The following is a 26,002-nucleotide window of genomic DNA, read 5'->3' on the forward strand; positions in this document are numbered from 1 at the left end:
CTTTGACATGTGTTCCATTGCAGAAGCAAGACCTACTTGTTTGAAGAATTCTTACTGAACTGGCATGACAAACTGAGAAAGATTGAGGAACACACTATAATGACTGTGAAGTTGCAGAAAGAGGTTGACACATACAAAGTAAGGTGCTGAATTTAAAAGGGGAAGAAAGCAAAAAGGATGTATTGGAATACTTTGTACCAAATTTATGAGAGGTGTTTTTATATATAAATGTATATGTGTTTATGGAGGGTTAAGTTCAATAGTTGTGCAAGAAGAAGGCATCTCATATTAATTAATTTATTTTTAACCAACCCTTTCTCGCAAAAGGAGCCCAGGAAGATAAGGAATTGTTCTGTCATGTAGAAAGTTAGATAAATTTTGAGCTTCCTTCCAGATTTTAATAATACTTTGCATGCATATAACTGTTAAGTATTCAGAAGAATAATCTAGTTATGTGTCTGAATGTAACAAGGATATACTAAAACGAGGTAGACTCATACATATACATTTATTTATTTATTTATTGCCAAAGATGACACTTCCTGTCTTGAAATACGTTAGAGGAGAACATCTGTCGCCAGATCATTGGCTGGACCTCTTTCGTATTCTTGGTCTTCCCAAGGGTACTAGTCTAGAGAACTTGGTGTTTGGAGACCTTCTAAAAGTGGCTGATGTCATCGTGGAAAAAGCAGCAGAACTGAAGGCAAGAATTACTTTTCAAAGTTGTACTGTGAAGCAGAAAATTACTTGGCTATTGAAACATTTTTGTAGTTTCCGTTCTTTTGTGGTGCTGAATGGAGGGCATGTGGATCAAAGTTGTCTTCTAGTGTCCAAAGCTGGGAAACACAGTTCATTCTCAGTGGGTAACTCTCTGGATCAGAGGGACGCGGGTGGCGCTGTAGTCTAAACCACTGAGCCTCTTGGCCTTGCCGGTCAGAAGGTCAGCGGTTCGAATCCCTACAACAGGGTGAACTCCCTTTGCTCTGTCCCAGCTCCTGCCCATCTAGCAGTTCGAAAGCACACCAGTGCAAGTAGATAAATTGGTACTGCTGCGGCAGGGAGGTAAAGAGCCACATGACCTAGAAAGCTGTCTGTGGACAAACGCTGGCTCCCTTGGCCTGAAAGCGAGATGAGTGCCGCAACCCCATAGTCGCATTTGACTGGACTTAACCATCCAGAGATCCTTTACCTTTACCTTACCTTACTCTTTGGATCATAGAATCATAGAAGTGTAGAGATGGAAGGGATTCCGAGCATCATTTAGTTCAAACCCCTTGCAATGCAGGAATCTCAACTAAAGCACCAATGACAAATAGCCATCCAAAGTCAGGCCATTTGTCCATCTAGCTCAGCAATTTCCTGTCTTTTGCCTGGATCAGGTGTGTGTGTGTGTGTGTGTGTGTGTGTGTATACACACTCCTATTTTGTGGTCCTGTTTTTCTAGTTTTATGAGTGTGTGAGTGACTGCTGCCTGGAGAATGAGCAGCAGGTTTCAAATTCCTTTAGATCATTTCCTGACACCTAAGTTACTGGAAGGAGAGTGGAGTGATAGAATTATTATTATTATTATTATTATTATTATTATTATTATTATTATTATTACCCCGCCCTCCCCGGCCAGAGCTGGGCTCAGGGCAGCTAACACCAGTAAAATTACAATAAAAACATAATAGGGGAAAAAACAATTTAAAATACAGGTTAAAAATACAATTTAAAATGCAGCCTCGTTCTAATAATAGCCCATAGATCAGAAACATAAGGGTCAGACTGAGTTCAAACCAAAGGCCAGGCGGAAGAGCTCTGTCTTGCAGGCCCTGCGGAAAGATATCAAGTCCCGCAGGGCCCTAGTCTCTTGTGACAGAGCGTTCCACCAAGTCGGGGCCAGTACTGAAAAGGCCCTGGCCCTAGTTGAGACCAATCTAACCACCTTGCGACTTGGGACCTCCAAAGTGATGTCATTTGTGGACCTTAAGGCTTCCGCAGGGCATAACAGGAGAGGAGGTCCCGTAGGTACGTGGGTCCTTGGCCGCATAGAACGGAAGTGGAGGAGCGTGTTTCTCCCAGATTGTTACAGGAGGCTCACGGTGTGAACATAAGTAGATCCTGCTGGATCAGGCTAGTGGCCCACCTAGTTCAGATGCCTGCGGGAAGCATGCAAGCAGGACTTCAGTGCAGCAGCATTCTGCTCAGCTGTGATTCACAGCAACTGGTATTCATAGCCACATTGTGGATTCCATAAGATTCATGGGAGTGGCTGTTGTGTGAATGAAAAAGTGCCGTTTGTCATAGAACCTTATATTTAGCTCCTTAAATCATCATTCACATGTGTAGCAATATGTAGCTAGTTCCATAGTGTTTGATTTTGAAAAGATCATCTTGCATTGATGAACAAATTATATTTCATGACTTGTCATTTGTCTGAAATCTCCTTTTGTTTTTAGTTTGCCTGTAGTAGAAATGAGAGTCAAACATTTGTTTGAATGTGATTTGTGTCTGAAAACAGGATTTGAACAGTCGGGCTCATGGCGAAGTCACGATCCGAGAAGCCCTGCGTGAGCTCGAGCTGTGGGGAATTGGAGCTGTCTTTTCATTGACAGATTATGAAGACAGCCAGAGCCGGATGATTAAATTGATTAAGGACTGGAAGGACATTGTCAACCAGGTTGGTGACAATCGTTGCCTCCTCCAGTCACTCAAGGACTCTCCATATTACAAAGGTTTTCAAGATAAAGTTTTTGTTTGGGAGAAGAAACTTGCTGAGCTGGATGAGTACCTTCAAAATTTAAATCAAATTCAGAGGAAGTGGGTCTATCTGGAACCCATTTTTGGGCGTGGAGCTTTACCTCGTGAGCAAGCCCGCTTCAACAGAGTCGATGAAGACTTCAGGTCAGTTTTATGCTGCACAATGTCTCTCAATCCAAATATCTCAAAACATTCTTCAGAATGAAACAATGCAAAAAAGTATGCAAAGCTTATTTTAATCTCATGCATTTTCATACCCAGGAACAGAATTAATAGTTTTATAACATGGATGCAACTGCAGCAATAATTTAGGAATTAATCTATGACCTTTCACATTACAATGACATATTTTTACCTCCCCCCCCCCGTTCTTTTAAAAGATCAATATTGTTAGATATCAAGCTTGACAACCGTATAACATCCTTGAATGCTCGAGCAGGAATAAGAAATGCCTTGATCACTATTCTTGACCAGCTTCAGAGATGTCAGAAATCCTTAAATGAATTCTTGGAGGTAAACATTTCTAATCTAATAGTGAGCTGACATAGATGGAGTCAGAATAGGGTCACTGAGAAACAAGAAAGAATGTGTTGGTGCATCCCAAGGATTGTGGAAGTAGGGAAAAATAGAAGCAACCTAAAAGGGCAAAAAACAAAAGCGAAAGACCCAAACAGCCCCGTGAGGATTGAGCGAGCCTAGTTGCTGCAGGCTGGTGAATGTCGGGGGCAGGGGGGCATGCAGAAAAGCAGGCAGCACAGAATGGCTTCTGGTTCTATTAGATACATATTATTTAAAAATAAATTGTTTGGGGTATTTTATTAACACAAACTACTGTCAGTGTAGGAGAAGCAATTGCCGTATCAAATACATGCAGCATATAACAAGCAGAGAGGTGCTTGCAGCAATCTATAAGAATGGGTGGGCTATTTGGCCAGTATACCTTGGTGCACAGATAGCAAGGTTAAAAGTACAGACTATGCCTATTTTCATTTGTAAGAAAGTGTGGAATATGATATTAGCATTAAAATCAGGATGACTTCATCTATTTTGAAACAGGAAAAGCGCTCTGCATTTCCTAGATTCTATTTTATTGGGGACGATGATCTTCTAGAAATCTTGGGACAGTCTACCAATCCTTTAGTTATTCAGTCTCACCTGAAGAAGCTTTTTGCTGGTAAGTTGAGTCATTTCGTTGCTTCAGGATGCCACATGAGAAGCAATTCATGCATAAAACAATGTTGTGTGCAAGGGTTTTACAAACCTGTATATATCTAGGAACAGCTGGCAGTCAGTTCTTAGTTTCCTGGCAATAGAAGCCTTCAAAAGCACCTTTAGTTACCATCATCTTCACTTTCAAATAATAAAAAAGAGTTCCTTTTTAGCAGTTGATATGGAAAAATTGGAAAATACTTCAAGTATAACACCTGAGCCACAGAAGGCTGATGAAAATCTTTCTTCAGAAGTCTTGCTTTTAAAAAATAATAATTGTCTTGTCATTTATGCGTGCATGCATATAACAATGATGAACCTTTTAACAAAATTATGTCATTAATTACGAACACATTTATTTAGACACTGAATCCTCTCTTATGAAACATAGTACTGTAGTATAAAAGCTTTATTGTAAACTAATAACAATGGAGTAGACTATATTTCATTAATTGAATATTATGCTGTTAATTAACAGGAATTCACAGTGTGAGCTTTGATGAGGACTTTAAAAACATTCTTGCAATGAAATCTTTAGAAGGCGAAGTTGTACCTTTAAAAAATAAAATCCTCCTATCAAATGATGTTGAGGTAAGAAAGTAGACTCCAAACATAATACCACAAGCTGGGAGAAGTAAGTGTGATTTGTGATGTTTCCTTTTATATTATTTGCTAGGTTTGGCTAAACAAACTTTCTTCGGTGATGAAAGAAACATTGAAACAATTACTGTGTGACTGCGTAACTGCTGGGAAAAGAACTCAGGGTTCAATTGATCCATCACTTTTCCCCTCACAGGTAGTTCTTCTTCCTTCTTTTGCAATATGGTAGTTATTAAAATTGTTTAAGGAGAGACTGCATTTGGAGGAATATCTGACTTGACAAGAAATAATATTTTTGTGCACTTTGAATTAAAGCTAACGGGCTGAGGTTATCTACTGAGGTTAACAGATAGTTGTATTGGATTTTATTCATTTATCTTTAAAGGTCAGGCAGAGTTTTGGTACTGGTAAAGGTGGGAACACCTTTGTTTGTTTGTTGGAACACGGTATTTTTAAGAAGCACAATAGTAACTGAAGCTTCATCTAGACCGGCTTTAAATAATATTTAATGGAAACCTAAAAGTTAAGGGCAAGACCATAAACTTACTGCGTTGCTACCTTCTGTTCCCAGAACCCAGGCAGGATTGAAGTCTCCTGGTTTTTGCAAACAACTCCCAGTGCTTCTGTGAATGGTGCAGTGAGCTACTACAGCTTGCAGCCAAGAGCTGCCTGTTTGAGTCACTCTACTCCAGGCTGAGTGGTGGGTGACTTACCAATCACCTATGGTTCCTGTAGCATGTAGCTGTTGCATAGCAGCTCTGTTCTTTGAACCTCCAGATTGTTACTGTCTTCAAACAAATAAACATAACCCTTTATTTCCATACATTTTAAAAAAATGACTTAGTTCCCTTTAGCTGGAACTAAGCCGCATTGAACTCAATGCAATTTGCTTCTTAAAAAAACATACATTAGATTGTTAACCAGCTACTTGAAGAGCTCTTTGCTTATTAGTATGTTTTAGCAGGGGAGTAGTGTGGGTTTGAAGTTTGCTTAACACTGAATAAAGTGCTAAGATTTGTTGAAGCATCTATCACTGGATACATATAAATCCATTCTTGCTTATGAATATTGTTTTCCCAATAGATTATTTGTTTAGCTGAACAAATTCAGTTCACAGAAGATGTTGAATGTGCAATCAAAGAAGGTAATTTGCAACAGTTAGAATTAGAACTGATGGCTAAATTGGAGCATTACACCAGCATAGACACTAATACAGAAGATTCAGGCAATACAGGTATGAAAGAGGATTGCAATGGCTTTTTCCCTCAGGCTTGAAATTATTTTCTCATAACTGAAGCACACTTGCTGTTACTAATTATATTAAAAATTTTATCCCCCTAATTGTACAATCGGAATGACGGCTGTAATTTTATATGGTTGTACCCATTTTCGAATCCCCACAGCGGGGTGAGCTCCCGTTGTTCGGTCCCAGCTCCTGCCCACCTAGCAGTTCGAAAGCACCCCTAAGTGCAAGTAGATAAATAGGTACCGCTTTATAGCGGGAAGGTAAACGGCGCTTCTGTGTGCTGCGCTGGTGCTGGCTCGCCAGAGCAGCTTTGTCACGCTGGCCACGTGACCCGGAAGTGTCTCCGGACAGCGCTGGCCCCCGGCCTCTTAAGTGAGATCGGCGCACAACCCTAGAGTCAGACACGACTGGCCCGTATGGGCAGGGGTACCTTTACCTTTACCTTTACCCATTTTGACTGTAATCCAGAACTGTTTTGTATGTGATTAATGCGTAGTATTGCATTTTGACTGCTCTATATTGCAAAGGTATCACAGTGGCTTCCAAAATAGTATAAAACAATATATTAGAGAGAGAAATTACAATTGAACAATTAACATTATTAATGAATTGCCAAATATCATCAGTGAACTATGAAACCATCGCAGTTCAGCACATCCTAACATTTTGATTCGCCTAGAACACCCAGAAAGACCCCCCTCTGCTGACTTCAAAGTCCAGGTCACGGGATGTAGGATTCCTTGTTCATGTAAGGTGTCCTCAGGTGGTACTTACGCTTCCCCAAGGGAAGCATTTTGTCCTAAAAGGGAAAGTTGGTGATGGGGTGGTAGTTCTCAGTTCAGAGGTGTACTACTATCTCATCCGTTTATCACAACCAATAATTTTAGGTTAAAAATAATGGATATGACTTCTGGGCATCTGCTGGGTGAGAGGTTTGATCCTCTAATAATCCATTTGAATTAGATGTTCCAATGCTAACTGTAATGTAAACCATTTAATGTATACCATAAGAGTAGCTGGGAAAACCCAGCCAGATGGGCGAGGTATAAATAATAAAATTATTAAAAATTAATACTGTAAGACAAGCCACTTGGCAAGCTGCTTGCTCTTCTAAATTCAAATCCTTAAAAAATCACATCTTATGTTAAATCGTTACATTGTATACAGTGCGTGAGATTGTTAAATTCCCCCCCTTCTGTTACATTTCATTTGTAAGAGTAAACGAGAAGGTAATGACTGGATAAAGCAAGATAAATAAGAGACTAATATAATTGCTTTTATACTTTTAATGGTCTGCTTAATGGTCTCCTGGAAATAATATTATTTATCTTCAGAATCTGGGATCCTTGAGCTGAAGCTTAAAGCTCTTATTCTTGATGTTATTCATAACATTGATACTGTGCGGCAGCTAAATGAAGCCCAGGTGCAGAGCCATGATGACTGGGCCTGGAAGAAGCAACTCAGGTTTTATCTAAAGAATCAAAGATGCTACATTCAAATGGTGGATGCTGAACTCCAGTACACTTATGAGTATCAGGTACTGTTCTCATTTCAGTTTCAAAATTTATTGCAGGGATCTCCTAATCCAGCATTTTTCTTGCATTCAGAAATACTACTGCTTTCCCCATCCCTCCTTCATAGCACATTCCATATTATTTAAGGGGAGCAAAAACTATAGTCACCCTTGCTCACTAGCTGAAGTGCTTGAAACACTTCTTAACTCCTGTATCCCAGAATGAATGGATAATTATTTTCATTTGTGTTTGCTCTTGATAACATGGTCCCCATCAACTGTAATAGCCATTTTTGTTTAGCTTTTTTAAATCATGCACTGTCCGGCCATATGACATACATAAGGTGTGCTTCCTTCCTTCCATGGCGAGCTAACAGATTTGTGGGCGACTTCAAGAAATATAGACTTATGCACATTTGCATGGTTTCCCTCATATTTGACAAGCATAGATTATTACTTATTTGGAGTTTGCAGTTCTGTTGTCTAGTTTACATCTGTACGATTGAGCTAGGATTGTAAGAGCCAGTGTGGTGTAGTGGTTAAGAGCGGTGGACTTGTAATCTGGTGAACCGGGTTTGATTCCCCGCTCCTCCACATGCAGCTGCTGGGTGACCTTGGGCCAGTCACACTTCTCTGAAGTCTCTCAGCCCCACTCACCTCACAGAGTGTTTGTTGTGGGGGAGGAAGGGAAAGGAGAATGTTAGCTGCTTTGAGACTCCTTAGGGTAGTGATAAAGTGGGATATCAAATCCAAACTCTAAATTTGATCTTATTGTGCTGGGTGATAAGATATGTTTCTTTATGTCATTAGGGTAATTTGCCAAAGCTTGTTTACACGCCATTAACTGATAAGTGTTACCTCACGCTTACCCAAGCTATGAAGATGGGCCTCGGAGGGAATCCTTATGGTCCAGCAGGAACTGGCAAGACAGAATCTGTAAAGGCTCTGGGAGGACTGCTTGGAAGACAAGTTTTAGTTTTTAATTGTGATGAGGTAAGGCAGCATATTCAATTCAAAGTCCTGGTTTTGGCCTTTATAAACTACTGCTGCTTTATTTTTAATGCTGTATTTTTGCAAGTCCCTTTTGAAGTCAGGTTGTGAAAAGCAAAGTAAAATTATCCCGAATTAACAATAATTTATAATGCTACTGTATTAATAAATATAACAGTGTTCAGACAGTATTTGCCACTGCTGCAGACCTCTGCATGTGATGAACTCAAGAGTCAGTCTTGGGCTCTCATGTTTCCTTTTGCTCCCCCAGTGATTCCTTGTAAGCATGTGAAAGAGAAACACAGAGCCAATGTTTAAATTAAGGCAGAATCTCCTAGTTTGTGTGCTATCTTCTAGTAACAGGAGTGGAGTAGGAAGTATGCAAAACTAAGACCTGTGTGCAAACTAGTCCCCCCATGCATGAGGAGCGGGAGAGGGAAGCAATGTTTGAATAGGCCCTAATGTATTTTTCAGATTACTCAGATTACCATTACTCTCCCCTTCAATACATTTATTAAAACTTTTCAAATAGGAAATTTAATACTGAAGGTTCCATATCTTAACTAACATTCTTATTTCAAGGGCATTGATGTGAAATCTATGGGGCGAATATTTGTTGGTTTAGTGAAATGTGGAGCCTGGGGCTGTTTTGATGAGTTCAACCGGCTGGAGGAAGCTGTTCTGTCTGCTGTATCTATGCAGATCCAGACAATTCAACATGCTTTAAAGAAACACCAACCTGTGTGTGAGTTACTTGGAAAGGAGGTAAAGTATGGTATTTTATCCTCTTTTACAACAGTTCTGCCTTTTTCTTTATTTTGAGTTATGTACCTTGTCCGTTCCTGTACTCTTGCAGTGACACTCTAATCCAGGCACCCCCAAACTCAGCCCTCCAAATGTTTTGGGACTACAGTTCCCATCATCCCTGACCACTGGTCCTGTTAGCTGGGGATGATGGGAGTTGTAGTCCCAAAACATCTGGAGGGCCGAGTTTGGTGATGCCTTCTCTAATCTGTAGGATCTTAATGAGTGAAAGAATCATCCTTGGAGCCCATCTACTTTTTTCGTTCTTCTAAATTTCTTATGAAACCTTTTTTTTTCATGAGATAAACTGCAAAGGTCAAAGAATTGTCCTAACTGTAAACTAGTATAATTCAAAGGATTTTAGTAATTAGAATTTTCAGCTTGTTTGTGTCAACAATTATCTTTAGAAGGCTCTCATAAAGAGAAAGAACATAAAAACTAGATAGATATCTAAAATGTATTTGTTTGGCACCAGTGGATCAGAGCAACTTCCTCTTTAGTACAATGTCCTGTTTGGGTCAGTGGCTGGTGCTGGTGCTTCAATGGAAGATATGAAGAAATAGCTTCAGGGTAGAGCTGTTTCTTGCCATTTCTGGCAAATGGGGAATGAGAATACATGGGGAAATGGTCACTTTGCCAAATAGTCATTAGATATACAATTGTTTCATAAGTCCCTTATGAATGCCTTTTTTAAATGTCAGGTGGAAATGGATCACAACTCTGGAATTTTTATCACAATGAATCCTGCTGGAAAGGGCTATGGAGGCAGACAAAAATTGCCCGACAATCTCAAACAACTTTTTAGGCCTGTTGCTATGACTCGGCCTGATAATGAACTCATTGCAGAAGTGATTTTATATTCAGAAGGTTTCAAAGATGCAAAAACTCTGGGAAGAAAATTAGTGGATATTTTTAATTTAGCAAGGTAGGTGTTTTATTCTATCTCCAGGCAATCCATTTAAGAAATATAAACTTTGGCTCTTTGGGATGCATGCTAATTCTTTAATATCAGCTCATATGGTACTTTGCTATTCCTGAATACTAAAAATCATAGAGGGAGTCATGGCTGTGAAGCATTCTTGTGTTGTTGTTTTGATCTAGTGTTGCATATTCATTAAGGGTAGGTGCTATGAGCTGGAAGACCCAGGTTCAAATGCCAGCCCATGCATCAATTTGCTGACTGGCTTTAGGGGAATTACTGACTTACATCTCCTTCCCCAATACAAGCATAGTAATACTGACTAACTTTATAGGGCAGAGGTGGGGAACCTCTGTCAGGGGCTCCTGTTTGGCTCATGAGGCCGTCCTTTTGAAGCCATACCTACCTGTCAATTAAGTGATGTCACCTTGATGTCAGCTGATAGTGGGATCAGCTCAGTTGAGCTGCATGTGGTAGTTCCCTGCTCATTGACTGATGTGGTGGTGTTAAATCCTGCTAGGTTTGCTGCTGATGCCAGTTCCATTCAGGGAACTCCTCCACATAGCTCAACTCCACACCCATCAGGGGATAGGTAAAGGCAAAGGGACCCCTAACCATTAGGTCCAGTCGTGGTCGACTCTGGGGTTGCAGCGCTCATCTCGCTTTATTGGCTGAGGAAGCTGGTGTACAGCTTCTGGGTCATGTGGCCAGCATGACTAAGCCGCTTCTGGCGAACCAGAGCAGCACACGGAAACGCCGTTTACCTTCCCGCCAGAGCGGTACCTATTTATCTACTTGCACTTCATTCTTTCGAACTGCTAGGTTGGCAGGAGCAGGGACAGAGCAACGGGAGCTCACCCCGTCACGGGGATTTGAACCGCCAACCTTCTGATCGGCAAGTCCTAGGCTCTGTGGTTTAACCCACAGCGCCACCCGCGTCCCATCAGGGAATGAATGAGGTTAAATCCTGCTCTGTAACTATCTCCCCCACCCTTGCTGACCAACTTTGAAAGGGAGGGCAGTCCACCCAACTGTCAATCAATCACCTGTTGCCATTAGGATGATTGGCTGGCTCAGCCACCTGTCAAAGTTGACCCATGCAGTGGGGGGAGATAGGAATCTGGTCCCACAAGCCAAAAAAGGCTCCCCACCCCTATTATAAAGTTATTGTAATAATTATAACTGGCAATTGGATTGGAGACTCTTGTTAATGAGGGGTATGGACAGAGAAAGGAGCCAACTGCTGGGTAGAGAGATTAGAGATAAATTTTTGTGAAAGTGCTGGTGAAAGTCTCTTAGCTACGCTATTAGTTTTGTGTTCCAGCTGCTCTTCCCTTTAATCTCTGTAGCCATTGAGGCAGAAGGCACAGAGTGACACAGCAAATTATGATTATTATGTGCTTTAACATAATAATATACCATAGTTAATGCAAGCTGAGATTCATAATCCAGTTTCAAACTATAGAATCATAGAATCATAGAGTTGGAAGAGACCACAAGGGCCATCGAGTCCAACCCCCTGCCAAGCAGGAAACATGGTTTCAGATGAACTGCAGTTAGTGAGCCTGGCCATTGGCCTGTCTGGTTCTCACAGTGTCCAGTCAGATACCTATGGGAAGCCCTTACCAGCATCTGAGCACAACAGCACTCTTCCCCTTCTGTGGTTTCTAGCAACTGGCATTCAGAATCATAGAATCACGGGATTGTTGAGTGGGATCCTGAGTTCATCTCCTGCAATACAGGAATAATAGAAGCATACCACCTCTGACAGTGGAGTTAAGCTGAACTAACCATGGTTTAATGTTGGTTTCTAACTTAGCCCCTGGTTCTGCATCTCTTCGTTACTCTATTAAAGCTTTTGATTTCTTCTCAAGTACTAAAGGGAAGTAGATCAATGATTGTACATGGAGAAAGCATTAAAATATGACTTTTTTATAAAAAAAAATCAGGGAACTCTTGACACCTCAGCAGCATTATGATTGGGGCTTGCGAGCACTGAAGACTGTTCTGAGGGGATGTGGGAACCTTCTTCGACAGCTGAAAAAAAATGGAATGAAAGAGACAGGTAAAACTTGGACGTTGTCTTTCTTTATATCTTTATATGACTTCTCAAATTCAAGCATTCTGTTTTTGTGGGAATCTATTTGTCAGCAGATGTAAAATCCCCCCGCCCCACAATTAGAATCCTGCAACTGACCCACAGTCATTGCAAGAGCTGGGGCCAGATTCACACGGAGTTGATGTATTACCATGACCGCTGGTAATACCCACAGTACTCTTGATTCCTAGTTCCATTAGGAACCTAGTTGCTTCAAATAAGACCAAAGTTGGATGCTGCTTCACAGTAGCATATTATCTAACATGGCTGCGGGAATCCTAATGTCTTTTGAAGTCATAGGGAAATATAAAAACTAGTTTGCTGAATCTGGCGTCCTGTCAAACAGTAGACAATGCTTGGCACAGTGGGTTTGCATTAACAATTAGTTAATTTTTTCAGAGTTGTTGAGCTTATTGTTAAAAAGACCATAGCTTTCTTATGAGTTGTGGCATAAACCTAAGAATCAATGTCTTCACCACACTGCTGAATATTTTCATACTCAGTATATCATCTAGCTCTTATCCTTTTGTCGCTGAATTTCCACGTGAAATTTAAGGCACTACAAATCCACCATCTGTAGGGATTGCATTATCTTGTGATGCTAGACACCAGCTAGTGTGTTTCTCTTACATCTTGAAGCACGGAGAAATTAAATTGTATCCTCTTATCTTTTCTCCCATGTAGTTAATGAAAGCCATATTGTAGTCCAAGCACTGCGACTCAATACGATGTCAAAGCTTACATTTGCAGATTGTGCACGGTTTGATGCATTAGTCAGAGATGTCTTTCCTGGTATTGATTTCAAGGATGTAGATTATGCAGAGCTAAATAATGCTTTACGAGAAGTCTTTGAGGAGGCCAATTTGGAAATTATATCTACTCAGGTAAGTATCAGCTACAACCCTAACTGATACTGAATACCTTGAGTTTGGTCTTTGCCTAAAAGTCTTAAGAAACTTATAGTGAATCTGTTGTGGTTATAAAAATACTAAAGGGCAAAAATCTTAATTCCATAGTTATTGGAAATACGTTTGCGGATTATGTAAATGAATATATGCAAAATGTATATATGTAAAATCAAACGTAAAAATATTTTACTAAGTTACATTTTAATAAGCTTCATTGATTCTTGTGGCACTTACCCTTGCAAACCTGTAAGATTAGAGTCAAAATAATTTAGGACGGTTTTTGATCTGATTTGAATTGCTTGACACAAAATCCCTCCATGCAATTTAAAGACACTAAAAGCAATGATTTTATTATCTAGTTGTGTGAAAGAAGCATCCAGTTGTTTTAGTTACCTCCTCACATTTCTCAGCAAAACGGAGCAGGTGAACTAATTTTGTGTTCTAGATTTGGTCAGATGACTCCTTCCTTTTGGGGGGGTGTTAATTCCCTTCCCCCCCCCTCTTATGTTATGTTAGTGTTTTTATGTTGCAAACAACCCTGTGATCGTTGTTTGCAACGTAAAAGTTACTTGCCTTAGCCCAGGACAGAACTGTATTCATGGTCTCAAACTACTAGGTATCTTTACTCACTCACTTTTATTTGCTGGTCAGTCATTTCCTTTCCCCCTCCTACACTGTCCTCTTTTAATTCAGATGGGGGGGGGAGTCTTTTGTTCTCTCTCTGCTATTTTTCTTCTCTTATGGTTTCCCTCTGTCAATGTGGTGAGAGCCAGTGTGGTGTAGTGGTTAAGAGCGGTAGACTCGTAATCTGGGGAACTGGGTTCACATCTCCGCTCCTCCACATGCAGCTGCTGGGTGACCTTGGGCCAGTCACACTTCTGTGAAGTCTCTCAGCCTCACTCACCTCACAGAGTGTTTGTTGTGGGGGAGGAAGGGAAAGGAGAATGTTAGCCGCTTTGAGACTCCTTAGGGTAGTGATAAAGCGGGATATCAAATCCAGAACTCTTCTTCTTCTACTTACGCTTCAAGGCCTGCCTGTTCAGTTTCCAGAGGTTGAATAGTGATAAAGCGGGGTATCAAATCCAAACTACTCTTCCTCTTCTTCTTCTTCTTCTTCTTCTTCTTCTTCTTCTTCTTCTTCTTCGCAAACCCTGCAAAAAAAAGAAAAAGAAAAAAAAGAGGAATCATACTGTATCCTGTTCTCGCCCTAGAGACCAGGGTTAACTAGGGCACATTCCACACTATTGGATGCCTCTCCCACTGTAAATGGACACAGGAACATGGGGTCCTGGCTTTGAAGATTCATTCTGGTTTGGGATGAATGAGGCATCCAGGGCACACTTGGCTGTAGCCAACAGCTAGCATTTTATACACATAGCAACTAGGCTTCACTTGGCAGAGAGCTTTGACTTGTGCCAGTCCCCTGGGAGGCAGGATGCGGGACCAAGGTTCTATTCTCAGATGTCATTATCTAAATGGCTGTGGATATTCCTCAGTCTTTTTTCTTAAGCTTGGCCATGGGACAGAATTAGGGAGCAATCATCTGATCTGGACTAAATGGCATAACTTGGTTACATGTTCCTTTCTTCCTTGGGTTGTGAGATGAGTTAATCCAGAATATCAAGTGCCTTGTTCACCCAAAAGTGAAAGGAACCAGTACTTGATGTTCCTTTTTGTTTTTAAAAGGTAAACGAAAACTTGAAAATGTCTTATTATCTGCTCCTTATTTGTTTGAGGGATGACATCTATAAACATTTAAGTGTGTTTTATCCTACTTTTTCTTTTTGGTAAAGATCAAGAAAGTTCTGGAATTGTATGAGCAACTACGCCAGAGGATGGGGGTAGTTATTGTAGGCCCAAGCGGGGCAGGCAAATCAACCCTCTGGAGAATGTTGAGGGCTGCACTTGGGAAAGTTGGCAAAGTAGTGAAGCAATATACCATGAACCCCAAAGCGATGCCTCGCCGCCAGTTACTAGGTCATATAGACATGGACACCAGAGAATGGTCTGATGGTGTGCTTACAAACAGTGCTCGACAAGTGGTACGTGAACCAGCAGGTACGTCTGTGAATTAGAAATCTTGGCTTCCATAAATAAGGAGTTTTATTTTTAGATCCTAATCTTGATTACTCTGAAATAAGACACACTGTACGTATTAAAGTGTGTATAGAATTATAATTCTAAGTTTGGTCAATCTTATGATATCACCATAAGAGGAGTAGTGTCACTATGTGTGTTTACTTACAAGACACTAAGTAAACAAGAAAATGACTATGGTGACAATAAGAATTGTTTGCATTGTAGCCATTTATATAGAGCACGTGGTTAGAGAGAGCATATTCATCTGGCTTGATCTAGTTGTTTGTTCATACATGCAGTTGCACACATTGGAATTCCTCAGAATTTATACTTGCTGTCCCCTGTATCCACTCCAATTGCAAATGTTAAAATCTAATTTGAACTCCTACTGAAAAGTGACTAGTTTGAGATACAATGTTTGGTTACTGTTTGTAAATAGATGTTACTTCATGGATAATATGTGATGGTGACATAGATCCCGAGTGGATTGAGTCCTTGAATTCTGTCCTTGATGACAACCGTCTACTTACTATGCCCAGTGGAGAAAGAATTCAGTTTGGCCCAAATGTGAACTTTGTTTTTGAAACCCACGATTTGAGTTGTGCTTCTCCTGCCACAATATCTCGAATGGGGATGATCTTCCTAAGGTAATTTGACATTTGACATAAATGTGCATTAGAGTGCTTTTCAGTGATTATACATGCTAAGGAAGGTTGAACAAAATTTGAGGTAGTTAATTTAAAATACACAAATTATTTTAACCAGCCATTGCTTCATTCCATTGTGCCTTCATTGTTTCCATTTGCTTGTTGCTCATTTGGAAGGTAGGTAGTGTTTCTTATAAGCACAAAACTCTTGCACAAATGTTATTGGCAGGCTTCACTACATACATGGAATTGGTGACCTCTCCATATTGTTCCCTTTAAATTGAGTTGTGGGTCTGACAGCAACTGTAATGGGATTCTTATGCATATTAACAACTTCAAAGAGGGCTTCAAAGAAATACCAATTAGCTAGTTGGCCATGTTGGGTTTAATAAGCTGAGATATGAAGAAGACATAGCTGCCACATAGGTTTTTTTTTTTTTTGGTTCTTCCTTTGCATGAGCAAGTGAACAAGCCAGGAAGTCTTCAGTAAACTATGGTTTTCCATTTCATCCAAAACCAGGAAATCGTAATTATCAGCTTTGGAACATGCTAAGGCATGAAGGTGTAGTTTGAAGTATTCTTAATAGCTTGGCTTGTTCTGCAGCTGTCAAACATAATTTTCAGTACTGATGACATGGAAGATTATTTTATTTAAATAAACCATTTAGCTGCAATTCAAAAAGCAAATATAAGACTTCTGGGCTTGTTTGTAGGGCGTCACAAGGGGGGCAGGGGGGCGGTGTGCCCTGGGTGCCATGTTGTGTGTGTGAGACAAGGCACCCCATGGGGTGCTTGCCCTCCACCCCCGGGCACAGCGGTGCAAACAGCCACCATGCCGCCGCATGTGAAAGATCCTCTGTTCGCAGCTGCAGCCACAAGCAGAGGATCCTGCCACCATCCATACGTTGTTCGAGCGGCGCCAGCGGCAAACTGCTACGTACAATGCATGTGCAATGTCGCACGCATGCGCTATACGTAGCGATGCTGCACACGCGCTGTACATAGCAGTTTGCTGCTGGCACTGCTTGAGCGCCGTACGGACGGTGGTGGGATCCCTCCATTGCCGCTACAGCCACAAGCGGAGGATCCCTTCTCCGCCACGGCAGCCGTGAGCAGAGGATCCAGTCACCGTCCATTCGGCGCTCGGGCAGCACTGGCGGCAAACCGGTACGTACAGCGCATGTGCGGTGTTGCACGCATGCGCTGTACGTAGCGGCGCCACACATGCGCCCTATGTAGCGACACCACGCATGCGTCGTACATAGCAGCACAACGCGTGCGCAGCCGGCGGTTTGCCCCGCCCTGGGTGTCGGTTATCCTTCGTTTGTAGGCTTGGGCAAGGAGGCTGTGTGTGCTCTTCCTATACTTGTTTATGTATTGGTTTATGGCAACATATATTCTTGCTTTAATCTGAGGTATATCCCATTCTAGTGATGAAGATACTGATCTTAATTCACTGATAAAATCCTGGCTAAGGAACCAACCCGAAGAATGCAGACAAAATCTTGAAAACTGGATTGGGGATTATTTTGAGAAAGCTCTAAACTGGGTCCTAAAACAGGTGAGTGATAATATACAGTGGTGCCTCGCAAGACGAAATTAATCCATTCCGCGAGTCTCTTCGTCTTGCGGTTTTTTCGTCTTGCGAAGCACGGCTATTAGCGGCTTAGCGGCTATTAACGGCTTGGCGGCTATTAACGGCTTAGCGGCTTTAAGAAAAAGGAAAGAAACTCGCAAGAACTCGCAAGACGATAGGGAAATTCGTCTTGCGGAACGACTCAAAAAACGGAAAACTCTTTCGTCTTGCGCGTTTTTCGTCTTGCGAGGCATTCGTCTTGCGAGGTACCACTGTATATATAAACAGTGTCTTAAGTTTGGCCTCATTGAGGGGCACTATTTCAATATGAGTAGGATAAATGTTTGTTTGTTTTTTAGAAAAAAAGCACTGTATATAAATATTTTAAATGGACAAATTCTAAGTTGAGTGTCGGAGGTGTTTAAGTGGGTTCTAATTCCTCCTCCTGTTTGAAAGGCAGGAAATGATATTAGCATTTTCTTGTTTATAGCCTCCCCCTCTGCTGAACTCCAGTTTCAATTCCTTCCTTGCTTGGAACAGTACCCACATGGCTCTCTGTACATGTATTCTATCTTGCTCATCTGCATGGATAACACTGTGACCAAAGCCTCAACAGGCAAGGGGATATCAAAATGGGTCTCTCTATTTTGAGGGGACAGTCCTGATCTCCTGGGCCAAGAAGTGTCTGGTATCCCTGAGGTCAGAGCACATTTGAGGTGTGAGAGACTGGAGAGGCAGAAGGAGGGAGTGAGTCAGTCCCATCCTATCTTTTCTTCTTGCTCATGATTTATCCATTGCTCTGCTGATTGTGGAGCGTATGAGGATTAACTATAGTCACTGTGTAGTTACCAGAGCAAATGTTTTAAGATAGTAGATAGAACCTATGTGTTGCTTCTTAAGACAGATGTTCTACCAGACATCTTGCTTTTTAAAGATTGATGTTTTAAGATTGTATATGTACTTTTGAGTGCTGTCTTGGCCACTCTCAAGTTTCTGTTAATATTTACCTCCCTACTTAAATAGGCTTCTGCACTAAAACTTGGTCCTGCTGTTGCAAGCTAGTTTACAAGTATCTTACTGCATGCTCTATTTTACAGAATGACTATGTGGTAGAAACAAGTTTGGTTGGAACAGTGATGAATGGTTTGTCTCATCTTCATGAGTGCACTGAACGTGGACAATTTATAATTAGCCTGATAAGAGGATTGGGTGGAAATCTCAACATGAAATCACGGCAGGAATTTACAAAAGAGGTATTATTTGGAAGACAAAATTATTCTAATCATTAGCAGTTTCAGGGTAGACATAGAGGGGAAGAGTGGGAGATAGAGAGTTTAAAATTAAAAATATATCTCAAGAAGAAGAAAAATAGCCAAAAACTTACATTGGCACTCAGTTGTGCCACCAAAAACAAAACCCAATAGTCTACATCAGATGTGAAGTGCAACAAAATTTCTTACATAACAAACAATGTGATGAGGAAAAATGTATAGTGATTTCTAGATAGCATATGAAGATAAAGCATTGTACAAGTTTTGCATGTCTCAGTACAAAAAGATTAGTACACTCTTTTTTGAAGCTAAGCTTTTTATTGTTGGCTCTCAGGCAGAAGCAAGAGAACTTATTTAGAGGGTTTGGACAGAAGAACAGCGGTGAAGTCATTTTAGCCACATCACTGTGAATATTTATTGTTGAAAGTCACATTGAATTTTTTAAAAGAAAAGAAAGAAAGAAAGGAGACTAATAAGTCTAAAAAATAATAATGAAATAATACCCTGAGTAGCAGAAACTTATTTTACATGTGGTGGAGAATGAAGAGTCGGTGTTTTGGATCCAGACTAAGTCATGCTTTAGTCCCATTGATTTCAATAGGACTAAAATGTGGCTACCAGTCTAGATCTAACTTTCTAGAATCATTAGAAGGGAACATGCTTTTTATGTTCTGAGCATGAACTGACATGTTCAAACTTGGGAGATAATTTTCTAGATGAAAAGAGGATACAGTTATTTTCTGTATCTAAGTTTCTATATCCAGACATATGGTCTAGATATAGAATGTTTTGGTTTTTAACTGTTTTTACTGATAATTTTATTGTTTTATTCACTTTGTAAACTTCTTTGAGGTTTTATTTCAATCAAGTGTTAAATAAAATCTGGCAAAATAAATAAATAGATGTGTTTGTGAAGGATGTGTTTTATAGCAATTAAGTTTGGTATTTTTAGGAGTACATTTAACAATGTTTTAATATAATTTTTGAAAGGTGTTTGCTTGGGCACGTGAGTCTCCACCGAATCCCAACAAACCATTGGACACCTATTATGATCCAGATACTGAACGCCTAATGTCATACCAATTGAAAAAGCCTGAAAACCTGACTGCTGATGATTTCAGCAATGTCCAGACTCTTCCAGTCATTCAAACGCCTGATATGCAAAGAGGCTTGGATTACTTTAAACCTTGGCTAGGCTTTCATTGTAAGCAGCCATTTCTTCTTGTTGGGCCTGAAGGATGTGGAAAAGGGTACGGATTTTCATTTTCATACTAACTGTGATATCAATGCAGGCCTACTAATACTTAAAATGATGTTGATGGCAGTATTACTTGAAAATCATATGTTCTCTGATGGATCTGTTCCACTACTCCAGGCATGTGGATTTCCTCCTTCTGTTTCTTTATACCATGACATCACTGCCCTGTGCTCCACTCCTTCTGAATTGCAGGTTAACTAAGAATATTCCTAAAATATAATGTGCAGGTTGCTGTGGGTTTCCCATTCATGTCAGGCTGTCGCATGGTGTCAGGGATGCTCCCCAGCCAAAGGAATGCAGACGGCAGATAGTTAACTCTTCATTGTCAAAGAGAACACCTACAGTCATTTTTATGGCTCTGAATACCTATGCACACCAATCTAGCGCCTAGGCAACTATTCCCAGGTACTAGGCTATATGTTGCTTCTGCAAGCCTAGTGCTTATCCTCACATTTAAGGAACCAACTCTAGCTGAGCTAGAGGGAGTCCGAAATGGTTGGAGCTTTGCCTTGAGGGTGAGTTGTGGGTGGGATTTGGAGTGAGCTAGCAAAATGAGAGCTTCCAAATGAAGTGCTGTGCAAGAACAGTCAACCTCACAAATAAATGAAAATTCAAAGAAGCCTGAAGGATTAGAGCAATTTTAAAGTTTATCTTACTAACTGTGCTGTAATGAATACTCATGTGAAAACCATGTACTTGTCCAAGGTTAATGTTTTGCTTTCTAGTTGTTGCATGTTCATTTCACATGGCTAAGACAGACTTTAGATGTTTTTCCCCAGTGTGCTGTATTTGCATCTTTTCATTTCCCCTCACCAGAATGCTGCTTCGTTATGCCTTTTCCCAGCTTCGGTCCACTCAAATTGCCACAGTTCACTGCAGCGCACAGACTACATCTCGACATCTGCTCCAAAAATTAAGCCAGACATGCTTGGTGATCAGCACCAATACTGGGCGCGTATACAGGCCAAAGGATTGTGAAAGACTGGTTTTATACTTAAAGGATATCAATTTGCCCAAACCGGATAAATGGGGGACGAGCACACTTGTGGCTTTCCTGCAGCAGGTGAATAGAATTTGGTTTAAATGTTGCTTTCAGAATTCTAGTATAGGAAGGAACTTCACACTTCCTGTTCTGCTTTGAGTCACATTTGATGTTTTCACGAAATTGCACTATAATATCTGGTATAATATTTGTTTCTTGAAAATCCTTGTGTATTTTTTAAAAAGCATGTTTCTCTGAATACATTTGTGTGCCTGTCAGTAGAAGACTTATTGTTCAGGAGGGTGAGCTTTTGGGTGCGCTGCATGGCTATCTATTCATTTATTACCGTCTCAGGTCATAATTCTGACATTAGTCCTTTCTCCAAATAGGAAATTACGCAGTCCATTAAACATGGGTGCAGAATAAAATTTGCAGCTTGACAAGAGTAAGCAAGACAAGTTATGATCCACAATGTTTGGTTTAAATAACAAGTTCAGGAGTGTTTGTAGTGCAGCATTTTGGTTCAATTATTGTGGAAAACAGGTCACATGTAAGAAAACCTACATTTATATGCACTTCAAATTGCTTCCATTTAGTGTTGTTTTATTTCTTACCAGCCATTCACCTTAAGGTTCCAGCAGGGGGTTGCAATAATTAAAATATTAATATTAAAATCAGTTAAAGCAAGCTAAAGTGTAAAGAATAATAATAATAATAATAATTTATTATTTATACCCCGCTCATCTGGCTGGGCCTCCCCAGCCACTCTGGGCAGCTTCCATAAAAACCAAAAATACAATAAAATATCACACGTTAAAAACTTCCCTGAACAGAGCTGCCTTAAGATGTCTCCTGAATGTCAGGTAGTTGTTTATCGCTTTGACATCTGCTGGAAGGGCGTTCCACAGGGCGGGCGCCACTACCGAGAAGGCCCTCTGCCTGGTTCCCTGTAGCTTTGCTTCTCGCAATGAGGGAACCACCAGAAGGCCCTCGGCGCTGGACCTCAGCGTCCGGGCAGAATGATGGGGGTGGAGACGCTCCTTCAGGTATACTGGACCAAGGCCGTTTAGGGCTTTAAAGGTCAGCACCAACACTTTGAATTGTGCTCGGAAACGTACTGGGAGCCAATGCAGGTCTTTCAAGACCGGTGTTATATGGTCTCGGCGGCCGCTCCCAGTCACCAGTCTAGCTGCCGCATTCTGGATTAGTTGTAGTTTCCGGGTCACCTTCAAAGGTAGCCCCACGTAGTGTGCATTGCAGTAGTCCAAGCGGGAGATAACCAGAGCATGCACCACTCTGGCGAGACAGTCCGCAGGCAGATAGGGTCTCAGCCTACGTACCAGATGGAGCTGGTAGACAACCGCCCTGGACACAGATTTGACCTGTGCCTCCATGGACAGCTGTGAGTCCAAAATGACTCCCAGGCTGCACACCTGGTCCTTCAGGGGCACAGTTACCCCATTCAGGACCAGGGAATCCTCCACACCTGCCCGCCTCCTGTCCCCCAAAAACAGTACTTCTGTCTTGTCAGGATTCAACCTCAATCTGTTAGCCGCCATCCATCCTCCAACCGCCTCCAGACACTCACACAGGACCTTCACCGCCTTCACTGGTTCTGATTTAAAAGAGAGGTAGAGCTGGGTATCATCCGCATACTGATGAACACCCAGCCCAAACCTCCTGATGATCTCTCCCAGCGGCCGCATGTAAATGTTGAAAAGCATGGGGGAGAGGACAGAACCCTGAGGCACCCCACAAGTGTCGCGAGTCATCAGGCAGCTCCACTATGGCAATTGGGGCATCCAATGACCTTGAGTCGGGACTCTCCTGGCAACCCTTCCCAGGTCCCTTCCCAGCATCTATATCAGTGCCTCCCAGGTTGCTGGGCTCCTGTCCAGGATCCAGTTCACAATCAACCCATTCTTCCTTTTGCTCTGATCAGCCCTGTTTAGATATCTCTATGGGGCTCCTAACACCAGTAGTGATTTGGGCAGTGTCTTCAGCTAACAGTGGGCTTGCTGTAGCATTCCCAACTTACAAGATCATGTCTTCCCTCTTTTCCCAGTGACTAGTTCTCCCCAAAGTGCCTTCCATTTTGAGTGTTACCGACCTCTTGTGCACCTTCATATACTGTAGAAATTTCATACATTCAGAATTAATGAATTAAGGAAATTTATGTGTTTTCCATAGTAGATTTTGTTTACATAATTCAGCATTTCTCCTTGAAATGTGTGCATACATACATTTCGCATAGAGTTAACCTTTATTAGACCACATAGTCATAGTTACTGCTATTCGCATAGTCTTTGAAAAAGCCTCTTACAAATATTAAACATTTTTTCTGCTTATTGTATGTGTCTGTTCTGTAAATTTTATCTTATCCCAAGGTGCTGACTTATCAGGGATTTTACGATGAAAATCTTGAATGGGTGGGCTTAGAAAACATCCAAATTGTGGCTTCCATGTCTGCTGGGGGAACACTGGGAAAGCATAAACTTACTTCCAGGTTTACTTCTATTGTTCGTCTGTGTGCAATTGAGTAAGTATCTTCTTGATAATTCTTAATATTTCCATATATTAGACTAACTGAATTTATGAACTCTTTTTATTCCTCTACACATCTATGTTCTCTAAATTATAGCTTAACGTACATTATCCTCAGAAAAGTAGTATGCTTATTGTCAGGGCCTGGACTTAAGGGGGAAAGATTGAGGAGGAATGGTAGAGGTCTCCTGGAGCTTCCAGAGGAGAGGAATTACAGCAGTGGTTTGAGGAAGGTCACAGCTCAGAGACAGGCGAACAGAAGAGTTGAGAGGTGTTGGGAGAAGGGAGCGGGGAGACAGAGCAGCCAGCTGATGTTATCACTGGAGAGTATTTCTGACCCCCCTTCTCCCAGAACTTAGCATTCATTGAGGGTGCAAGAGCAAAGGACTCAGAGACAATGAGCCCCTGGCGGCCACCGTAAGGGGAAGTGCTGTTGGTAGGAAGGGAGGTGGGAGGAGCAATGCTATTAATGGGAGGCAGACTGCATTCTTTGTCTTTTGCCGTGATGGTTGAATAAACTCATTAGTAAGAACTGTGTTCTTCTCTGCTCCTTGCGGCCACCGGGGAAGGGAGAGAATTCCCCGGAGTCTTGACACTTACGGAGAATAGAATTTTTATTTATATGTTCTCTTTAGACATTTGGGGTGAACATGTCCACTCTTTAATGAAGGGAGCAGGCAGTGTTGCACATGCAAGCCTCTGCTGGCTCAATTTCATACCTTGCCTCTCAGCATGGAAAGTATGAAGGGAGATTCTAAGAATGTTTGGGTGCACACATGTAGAATCCTCCCTGTTATCTTAAAGTCATATGATCTTAAACTTGGATACCATCCATATTAAGGTAAAGAGACCCCTGACCATTAGGTCCAGTCGTGGACGACTCTGGGGTTGAGGCACTCATCTCGCTTTACTGGCCGAGGGAGCCGGTGTGCAGCTTCTGGGTCACGTGGCCAGAATGATTAAGCTGCTTCTGGCGAACCAGAGCAGTGCACAGAAACGCCGTTTATCTTCCCGCCGGAGCGGTACCTATTTATCTACTTGCACTTTGACATGCTTTCGAACTGCTAGGTTGGCAGGAGCAGGGACCGAGCAACAGGAGCTCACCCCGTTGAGGGATTCGAACCGCCGACCTTCTGATCGGCAAGCCCTAGGCTCTGTGGTTTAACCCACAGCGCCACCCACGTCCCTTCCATATTAAGGTAGTCCTGCATTAATCTAATTGAAAGCATAGCTAATGCAGTCTGGTTCTGACTCATCTTTTGGTTACTGGATGAAAAATAGTACAGGCAGCAACCATTTTGTGCCTATACAACTGATGTGAGACTTCAGATATACAGGTCCTTTGGGTCCCGGAAGGGGGCAGGGCAGGCTTATACACACTCCACCGATGTACACGGGGTCCAGGAACGGAACCTTTGTGCAAAATGCTCACTGTATGTAATGATCTTATAAATTAACATTTTTAACCAGTTACTGGAACAATCTTTTGGATGAAGATCTTCAAAGAAGCCAAACTTCATTTCATTTTTGGTCTGTTCGGCCCATACTGATGGTTATAGTTCTAAATAAACAATACAAAGTGATTTAAAATAACTGTGAAAGTTTGATACTTATAATTCCAATTTCTAGTTACCCAGAAAGAGATCAGCTGCAAACAATTTATAGTGCATATTTAGAACCTGTTCTACACAAGAACCTAAAGAATCATCCTGCTTGGGGATCTTTGGCGAAAATCCATCAGTTGGCAGGATCTATGGTTCAAGTATATGAGCAGGTACAAATGATTTAATTTGGATTCTAATGAAACGGTATAAACTTTGGTGTAGAATTTATGTCTCCTGTATTAAGAGTTTCTACATCCTGGTGAAATAGCAAAATACCTAGTGGCGCAAATGAGTCTGTTCAATTGTGTCTCCCATTCAGTGTTTCCTCTGTGCTGTTTCTGTATGTATACCAGATTCACTTTTATCCAAGTTTTAATGATTTTAAACTTTGTAGTCATATTTATAATGGTGAATATTTGAATGCCCCAGTGTCTTTTAGAACAATGCAGCTGCGCTGCATACAATACATCTGGAAGCAAGATTCATAGAATCATAGAGTTGGAAGGGACTATGAGGGTCATTTTGGCCAACTCCCTGCAATGTGGGGCTCGAACCCTCGACCTTGAGATTAAGAATTATATCCTGAATATTGTTATTTTGTCTATTCACTAATGAAACAATTCTGTAGTCCTGTGCACACTTACTTGAGAGCAAATCCTGTTGAATTTGGTAGGAAGTAAACTTGTGCACAATTGTGCTTCTAGGCATGTAAATGTATATACATATATTTTGTAGAAAAATTGTAGGAAATTACGATAATATATTGTTGAAAACAAGTGTTAGTCTTGTAGTAAAAGAGGTAGTTTTGACATCATTTATATTTCCAGATTCGAGCAAAATTCACAGTAGATGACCATAGCCACTACCTATTCACACCATGCATTCTTACTCAGTGGGTTCTAGGATTGTTCAGATATGATTTAGCAGGAGGTGAGTAACTCTGACTTATTCTCTATGACTAAGCACCTAGTTAGGTTTTTGCTGGAGTTGAAGTTGCCAAGCTGCTTCTTAA

At 41.2% G+C, this 26,002-nt stretch overlaps 1 protein-coding gene across 1 annotated transcript in view; it reads left to right on the plus strand.

Moving 5' to 3' along the window:
• DYNC2H1 (dynein cytoplasmic 2 heavy chain 1) overlaps window positions 1–26,002 on the plus strand; it is a 160,465-nt gene that overhangs the window by 30,714 nt on the left and 103,749 nt on the right. The window contains exons 24-46 of the mRNA XM_082219683.1: window positions 24–138; window positions 533–703; window positions 2,504–2,886; window positions 3,123–3,255; window positions 3,799–3,916; window positions 4,430–4,542; window positions 4,628–4,747; window positions 5,635–5,785; window positions 7,132–7,334; window positions 8,121–8,303; window positions 8,883–9,065; window positions 9,806–10,029; window positions 11,973–12,088; window positions 12,806–13,005; window positions 14,823–15,087; window positions 15,548–15,755; window positions 17,187–17,316; window positions 18,429–18,584; window positions 19,593–19,852; window positions 20,677–20,923; window positions 23,230–23,381; window positions 25,016–25,160; window positions 25,818–25,920. Of these exons, the coding sequence (XP_082075809.1) occupies window positions 24–138; window positions 533–703; window positions 2,504–2,886; window positions 3,123–3,255; window positions 3,799–3,916; window positions 4,430–4,542; window positions 4,628–4,747; window positions 5,635–5,785; window positions 7,132–7,334; window positions 8,121–8,303; window positions 8,883–9,065; window positions 9,806–10,029; window positions 11,973–12,088; window positions 12,806–13,005; window positions 14,823–15,087; window positions 15,548–15,755; window positions 17,187–17,316; window positions 18,429–18,584; window positions 19,593–19,852; window positions 20,677–20,923; window positions 23,230–23,381; window positions 25,016–25,160; window positions 25,818–25,920 (4,079 nt within the window). The remainder of the gene's footprint in view (window positions 1–23; window positions 139–532; window positions 704–2,503; window positions 2,887–3,122; window positions 3,256–3,798; window positions 3,917–4,429; window positions 4,543–4,627; window positions 4,748–5,634; window positions 5,786–7,131; window positions 7,335–8,120; window positions 8,304–8,882; window positions 9,066–9,805; window positions 10,030–11,972; window positions 12,089–12,805; window positions 13,006–14,822; window positions 15,088–15,547; window positions 15,756–17,186; window positions 17,317–18,428; window positions 18,585–19,592; window positions 19,853–20,676; window positions 20,924–23,229; window positions 23,382–25,015; window positions 25,161–25,817; window positions 25,921–26,002) is intronic.

The sequence above is a fragment of the Podarcis vaucheri genome (genome assembly GCF_965113315.1).
Source record: "Podarcis vaucheri genome assembly, chromosome: 4".
In the NCBI taxonomy this organism is placed as follows: domain Eukaryota; kingdom Metazoa; phylum Chordata; class Lepidosauria; order Squamata; family Lacertidae; genus Podarcis; species Podarcis vaucheri.